This window comes from Heterodontus francisci, chromosome 45 (genome assembly GCF_036365525.1).
Source record: "Heterodontus francisci isolate sHetFra1 chromosome 45, sHetFra1.hap1, whole genome shotgun sequence".
NCBI lineage: Eukaryota > Metazoa > Chordata > Chondrichthyes > Heterodontiformes > Heterodontidae > Heterodontus > Heterodontus francisci.
Window position 1 is genome coordinate 13,277,885 of NC_090415.1, and position 7,696 is coordinate 13,285,580.

Here is a 7,696-nt window from a genome sequence, read left to right on the forward strand (position 1 = left end):
GGCCTGAGATTGTGTGGATGTGAATATTGTGGAAGAGAGTGTATTAAAGGGGCGGGCGCGTTAGTCTAATGCCACTGTGTTTGTGGGTCTGGTCTCATCGTCGGATTTCCGAGTCCCTCTTGCGTAAAAAAACAAGATTTTCCAGTCAAAGAAGCACTTTGCTCCCCTTCTAATCCTCAAAGTGGGAATTCAGTGTTGCTTGTTTGTTGATTTCAAGATTTTAATCGAAAAGTATGGAACATGTCAGCGATCGGCTGAGAGAGAGTCATCAGTGCAGCAATGAAACGGGTTTCAGTCGAAAATGGAGTCTTTACTTCAAGTGAAACCTTTGTGACAGCAAACATTCTGATGTCAGAGACAGGAAGGATCTAGCCTGGGACTCTGGAATACCCGAATTTCAGTGGAATTGGAGAGTTTAGGACCAGAGAGAAACACAGAGAGGCAGCAGGAGCCGGGAGCTGACAGCAGGTTGTCTCCGCCCCGTCCGCTCGCTGCCTTTAAGTTGCTCAGTGCCGCCACCACCAGCTTCATTTCTGACCCAGTTCTGACTGACAGAGAGACTTTGTGCAGAGTCCTGGACATGACCGATACTGCAGCCGCCGAAACGGCTCCTCCAGCCGCCGCCGCTCAAGTCAAGACTCCCAAGAAGAAGAAGGCGGCTCCCCGGAAGGGGTCAGGCGGTCCCAAGTTGGGCGAGCTGATCCTCAAGACTGTGGCGGAATGCAGTGTCCGCAGTGGGATGTCACTGCAGGCAATAAAGAAGGCTCTGCGTGTGAAAGGTGTCGATGTGGAGAAGGGCAAGTTCCAAATCAAGCAAAGTATCAAGCGGCTTGTGGCGAAAGACTTCCTGGTGCAGACGAAGGGCACGGGGGCCTCCGGCACCTTCAAAATCGCGAAACAGGAAAAGAAGGGAAATGTGGTGAAGAAGATTAAGACAGGAACAGCCAAGAGATCTTTAGTGAAGAAAACAGCTGCCAAGAAACAGATAACAAAGAAAACAGCCAAGAAATCCCCAGGGAAGAAAATAGTCGCCAAGAAAGTGAGCAGCAAGAAGACGGCAGCCAAGAAAGTGAGCAGCAAGAAGACAGCAGCCAAGAAAGTGAGCACCAAGAAGACGGAAACGCCAAAGAAGGCGGTAAAGAAAGCAACGCTTCCAAAAAAATCTCCAGCGAAGAATGCCAAAAAAGCCAAGAGGGCCACGGGCGGAAAGCCGCCCAAGAAAGTCCAATCATCAAGGGGCGGGAAGAAGCCGAAAGCAGCAAAGGCTCAGAAAGCAGCCCCTGGAAAGAAGTGAAACAGCACGGGAAACTTGTAGACATCTGAACCCAAAGGCTCTTTTCAGAGCCACCCACGTGTCTCAGGAAAGAGCTGATCCCCCGATCAAATGATCCCTGTCCCGCAGTCGTGTACACATTTCACTTGGAAATGATTTGAAGTAAATCCAGGTTCCCTGGTGACTCTCAACCCAGCCCTTCCTCACTCTCTGCAACAAATCAGGGATGTCCGGGCCTCACTGTACCCGGGTATATGTTCGGTGAAGTCTCAGTTCATGCTCGTTTCAGGGCGACAGCCTGTAACACAGTAACACGGGCGAGAAACCCCGCGTCACATCTCAAACTCCAATATATGATTTTCTATAATTCAGCTGGGGTTCGGTTTCAGTAAACTGCTCAATCCGTCTGGGAGGAGAGGTGTGCCGAAACAGGTTGACTTGTGATCGGAAGCACTGCACTTAGGCGGGTGTATTACGAACTTTTAATTGTAACAGATCCTTATTTAAAGCGCTAATTTCTGTTATCAGTGACTATCAATGCCGAATCTCCATGTTTTATGCTGAGCTCTAATGTCGAGAATTGTTTTTTCTTGAATTGGCGGTTCGAGCAAGTGGGAGGCGGAGCGAGAGGATCAAAGACATTTCTCTGCTCTGTCTGTCACTCAGTTTCCTCCAGACCCGCCTCTGGCTCTCTGTCTCTTTCTCAGTCAGGTCGGGGCAGGCTGTATAAAAAGGCAGCAGAAACTACTCGTTTCTCATTCAGAATCGGGTTGTCTGAAGAAGCGTCATGACAGGAAGAGGTAAAGGAGGCAAAGGACTGGGCAAAGGCGGAGCAAAGCGGCACCGCAAAGTGCTTCGTGATAACATCCAGGGCATCACCAAGCCAGCAATTCGCCGCCTGGCTCGCCGTGGCGGAGTGAAGCGCATCTCGGGTTTGATCTATGAGGAGACCCGCGGGGTGCTGAAGGTTTTCCTGGAGAATGTGATCAGAGATGCGGTCACCTACACTGAGCACGCCAAGCGCAAGACGGTCACCGCCATGGATGTGGTGTACGCTCTGAAACGCCAGGGCCGCACTCTCTATGGATTCGGCGGCTAAACAAATCGACCCTGTCTACCAAAAACAAAAGGCTCTTATAAGAGCCACCCAAAACCTCATATAGAGATAAGTGACCTTGAAACTGCAGCGGGGATGTCTTGGGATGTGAAATTGTTGTAGCTCATCCAATGTTATGTGGACTTTATCAGATCAGTATTAAATTCTCTTATAGTCACTTTACGTGTCGCATATTTTTTCACTGTCTTCTTCTGTTCCATGTTTAATAACCGCGTCATGAATTAAAAGGTTGCATTTGATAATGTCCATTGCCGACCTGAACTGCCGGTAAAGATGTAGAAAAGGATTTACTCCCGTTCGAGTAAGAAATGGCCGGAGCTTTATTCCCGCCAGAGACCGAACAGGGAATGAATCCCAATTCAAACCGTGTTGGAAGACACAGAGGGGGATCTAGGGCGGAAAAAAATCACGCGAAAAGCACTGAGATTTTATAATCGCTCCCGCCAAATTAGGTTTTCTTTCATCTTTGCGTCGTTTATAATGTGAAAATGGCGGGCTTTTTGAAATTGATTCAATTTCAGTTGCATTTCAACCGGATGTTGCCGGGACTGGAAAAAATGCAGCTATGAGGAAAGATTGAATGGTCCGTGGTTGTTCTCTGTGGCACAGAGAATGCTGAGGAGAGAGCTGATTGAATTGGATAACATTTTGAGAGGCCTGGATAGAGTGTAGGTGAAGGGCCAATTTACCTTAATGCAGAGGTCACTGACTAGGGGTCAAAGACTTAAAGCGTTTGGTAGAATGATTAGAGGGAAGATGAGGACAAGGTTTTTTTCCCTCTCATCTAGAGGATGGTGGGGGTCTGGAACTCAATGCCTGAAAGGGTAGTTGAGGCAGAAATCTTCAAATCATTCAAAAGAAGTCTGGATATGCACCTCAAGTGCATATTCTACAGGATTACAGATCAAATGCTGGCAGGTGGGATTAGAATGGGTGGAGAGCTTTCCGGCTGGCACAGACACGATGGTCCAAGTGGCTTCTTTCTGTGCCGTAAACTTTCAATGATTTTCAGAAAAGAGAAGGCTGAGGGGGGACATGATTGAGGTATCCAAAATTATGAAGGTCATTGATAGGTTAGACAGGAGGAAACTTTTTGTTTTCCCTTAGCGGAGGGATCAATAAGTAGGGGGAATAGATGTAAGGTAAGGGGCAGGAGGTTTAATGGAGATCTGAGGGAGAAAAAAACATTCATCATGTGGTTGGAATCTGGAACACACTGACTGAATAGGTGGTAGAGGCAGGAACCCTCACAACATTTAAGAGGTATTTTGATGAGCACTTGAAACGCCATAGCATACAAGAATACGGGCCAAGTGCTGGAAAATGGGATTAGAATAGTTAGATGCTTGCAGAAATACTTGCAGGTTTATAGGTAAATTGCTCCCAGTGTAGGTAGATGGTAGGAGAATGGTGGGGATGCCGTAGGGAATATGGGATTAATGGAGGATTGGTATAAATGGGTGGTTGTTGGACGGCACAGACTCGGTGGGCCGAAGGGCCTGTTTCTGTGCTGTGTAACTCCATGACTCTCTGTTTAGTTATCGCGTCATGAATTAAACGGTTGCATTTGACAATGTCCATTGACGACCTGAACTGCCGGTGAAGATGCAGGATTTATTCCCGTTAGAGTAAGCAATGACCGGAGCTTTATTCCCGCCTGAGACCGAACAAGGAATGAACCCCAATTCAAACCGTGTTGGAAGAAACGGAGGTGGAATCGAGGGCCGAAAGATGAAGCTCCAAGCAATGAGATTTTATAATTGTTCCCGCCGAATTAGGTTTTATTTAATCTTTGAGTAGTTTGCTAATTTGAAATTGGCGGGCTTTTTGAAATTGATGAAATTTCAGTTGCAGTTCAACCAATCAGGGAGCAGCAATTCCCACCGCCCTTTTCCATCGTTTCAAATTGGATGATGGACGGGGTTTCATCCAATCACAACATTAGGGCGGTCCTTCGACTGTCTTAAATAGGCAGTCCCTGAGCAGCTTCAGCATTAAACGTGACATTGTGTAAGGTCTTCGTAGATAATGGCCAGAACCAAGCAGACAGCGCGCAAATCGACCGGAGGGAAAGCTCCCCGCAAGCAGCTGGCTACCAAAGCGGCCCGCAAGAGCGCTCCAGCCACGGGCGGAGTGAAGAAGCCTCACCGTTACAGACCCGGCACTGTGGCTCTGAGGGAGATCCGCCGCTACCAGAAATCCACCGAGCTGCTCATCCGCAAACTGCCCTTCCAGCGCCTGGTGCGGGAGATCGCACAGGACTTCAAGACAGACCTGCGCTTCCAGAGCTCTGCCGTCATGGCCCTGCAGGAGGCCAGCGAGGCTTACCTGGTGGGGCTCTTTGAGGACACCAACCTGTGCGCCATCCACGCCAAGCGAGTCACCATCATGCCCAAAGACATCCAGCTGGCACGCCGCATCCGCGGGGAGCGAGCCTAAACTGACCCTGCCCTGAACTGAGTTCGGCATCAAATACCACAACGGCTCTTTTAAGAGCTACCAAATCGACAAAAGAAAGAGTTGTGATCTCTTGTTCATTCCAGCACGTGAACGTCTCTGAGATTTGACCACTTATTTACTCAAAGCCGGGAGACACATTATATTGTCCGTCTCCGGCAGCTGGAGATTTCATGACGTGGCAGTTGGAAGATCTAGAGTAGCGATACCAATGTGCACAGCGCATTTTAATAGACCGGCGATCGTTTTAGGTACACAAAGGGTAGAATGGTAAAATTGCCTTTCCAATAGGGTCTGAGGGAATTAGAATGCATTTCATCTGATGAGCAACTAAATGCCAAAATCCAGTACACTTCATTCCAACACAAAACAATGAAAACAGTGTAATATTACAGTCTTTCAGACAGTAACAAGCCCTTTCACAGATAAAGTGGGTGGCTCTGAAAAGAGCCTTTGGGTTCACAGATTCAAGTCAGGCCGCTTCACTTGCCCTTCGTGCTCGGAGCGCTGGTTTTCTTGGGCAGCAGCACGGCCTGGATATTAGGCAGCACCCCGCCCTGAGCGATGGTCACCCCTCCCAGCAGCTTGTTCAGCTCCTCGTCGTTGCGGACGGCCAGCTGCAGGTGTCTGGGGATGATACGGCTCTTCTTGTTGTCCCGGGCCGCGTTGCCGGCCAGCTCGAGGATTTCAGCTGTCAGATATTCGAGCACAGCAGCCAGATAGACCGGGGCTCCGGCACCCACCCGCTCAGCATAGTTCCCCTTTCTGAGGTGGCGGTGAACACGGCCGACCGGGAACTGCAATCCAGCTCGGGAGGAGCGAGACTTGGCCTTGGCCCGAGATTTACCACCGGTCTTCCCTCTTCCAGACATTGCCACAATCTCACAAACACTTTCACGAAGAATGCTGAGATCCGCCCACATTCCTCCTCCTTGTACCTTCTGGAGGAATGGTGTTGGGGACACTGCTGATTGGTCAGTCAGCACTCGGTGTCATTGTACTGGACATGTTACCAATCAGAGAGCTGCTCAATTCACCAATCACAAGAAGACAGTGAGTTGAGAGCGGAAAATAAGAGCGCGAAATGGTCAGGCTCCCAACGATATTTCACATTTGAAAAGCCCGCCAATATATTTGTAAAACAAGGGGCGGCTTCAATATAGAATATCACATTTATAGGTCATATTGTTTTACAGAAAACATTGCAATAACTTTTTATTTTTTTTATTCCACATTTTGTCCCTGATTGTTCCAGATTCGCTTTTGTAATCCGCCATGTATTCTGCTTTATTCTTTTCTTTTTATGATACTGTCTGTAACCAGCGGCTGAAAGCCTCATTCACAGTATCCTGCAACCGGCCACATTTCAGGTCAATTTTCATAATAATTCTACATCACTGATTATAGATTGATCCCTTTTCGTGGAGGACAAAAGAGGAGTAGAGATATTCTGTGTTATGTGCCAAAAAACCGATCTGCCGACATCCCTGACCTTCTGACTCCCTCTGTTACTGTCTCTTCAATTACTTCCATTTTGTTGGAACTGCCCCGTTACTTTTTCATTCTCTTCCGATCATTCCACCGCACATCTATTTAGGCCCAGGCAGACCAGGTGGTCGGGTGGTTAACGCGATTGACAACTAATTCATTGAGCTCTGCCTGCGTCGCTTCAAATCGTTTGTCTGTGAAATGTTTCTCTTAGCTGGTTGTCACTGAAGAGCACCGACTTCAGATGTCTTTTTAAGAATGTGCTGGGTCTTTCATTCTGAACAAGAACAAAGAACAGTACAGCACAGGAACAGGCCATTCGGCCCTCCAAGCCTGCGCCGATCTTGATGCCTGCCTAAACTAAAACCTTCTGCACTTCCGGGGTCCGTATCCCTCTATTCCCATCCTATTCATGTATTTGTCAAGTTGCCTCTTAAACGTCTCTATGGTACCTGCTTCCACCACCTCCCCCGGCAACAAGTTCCAGGCACTCACCACCCTCTGTGTAAGGAACTTGCCTCGCATATCCCCTCTAAACTTTGCCCCTCTCACCTTAAACCTATGTCCCCAGGAAACTGACTCTTCCACCCTGGGGAACTTTGTAAACCTCTGTCGCCCTCTACCTCCGTCGTTCCAGTGAAAACAATCCGAGTTTATCCAACCTCTCCTCATAGCTAATGTCCTCCAGACCAGGCAACAGTGGCCTAACTAAAGTTCTGTACAGCTGCAGCGTGACTTGCCAATATTTATACTCTATGCCCCGAATGATGAAGGCATGCATGCTATATGTCTTCTTGACTACCTTATCCACCTGCGTTGCCACTTTCAGTGACCTGTGGACCTGTACGCCCAGATCTCTCTGCCTGTCAATACCCCTCAGGGTTCTGCCACTTACTGGATAATTCCCACCTGTATTAGATCTTCCAAAATGCATTCCCTCACATTTGTCTGGATTAAACTCCATCTGCCACGATGGAATACGAGAAAGAACTTTTTATGTACTGAATGGTAATGACCTGGAACTCACTGACCACAAGGGTGGAAGAAGCTGAGGCAGTTAATGACGTCAAGAGGATATTGGGATGGCATCTGAAGGAAATAAACTTGCAGAGCGACAAGGATCGTGTGGGGAAATGAGTGTGACTGGATTCATCTATGGAGAGCTGGCATGGAGTCGATGGGCCCAATGGCTTCCTTCTGTGCTGGAAATATCTGTATGTTTACTATTTGTTTGTGACTGAAACCTGATTATTTTAAAGGCTTTTCAAAATATAGTAGCCATAAAAAGAAACCACAGGTCCATTTTATGTGAGAACTGCATGGATGATGAGAATTTTATCAATTGCTCTGACATTTTTAGA

General features: G+C 47.9%; 2 protein-coding genes across 2 annotated transcripts; one reads left to right on the plus strand and one right to left on the minus strand.

Moving 5' to 3' along the window:
* Positions 1-2,045: 2,045 nt before the first annotated feature.
* On the plus strand, positions 2,046-2,541 carry LOC137356159 (histone H4). Its single transcript, XM_068021973.1, has one exon. The coding sequence runs from the start codon at positions 2,061-2,063 to the stop codon at positions 2,370-2,372; it is 312 nt and encodes a 103-aa protein (XP_067878074.1). The 5' UTR covers positions 2,046-2,060; the 3' UTR covers positions 2,373-2,541.
* An 8-nt stretch (positions 2,542-2,549) lies between these two features.
* Positions 2,550-5,719, minus strand: LOC137356412 (histone H2A-like). The gene is made up of 2 exons (XM_068022302.1): positions 5,351-5,719; positions 2,550-2,780 (listed from the first exon to the last, which is right to left on the minus strand). The coding sequence occupies exons 1-2, from the start codon at positions 5,717-5,719 to the stop codon at positions 2,550-2,552; spliced, it is 600 nt and encodes a 199-aa protein (XP_067878403.1).
* Positions 5,720-7,696: the final 1,977 nt, after the last annotated feature.

What these genes read in the sequence shown, in the direction of transcription:
- LOC137356159 (XM_068021973.1), top strand. Translation starts at nt 2,061, where the DNA reads ATGACAGGAAGAGGTAAAGGAGGCAAAGGACTGGGCAAAGGCGGAGCA.
- LOC137356412 (XM_068022302.1), bottom strand. Translation starts at nt 5,719, where the DNA reads ATGTCTGGAAGAGGGAAGACCGGTGGTAAATCTCGGGCCAAGGCCAAG. An exon ending in TGCCCAAGAAAACCAGCGCT is followed by an intron (nt 2,781 to 5,350) that starts CCGAGCACGAAG and finishes TTTCCGCCCTAG; the next exon opens with ATCCCCCTCTGTGTCTTCCA.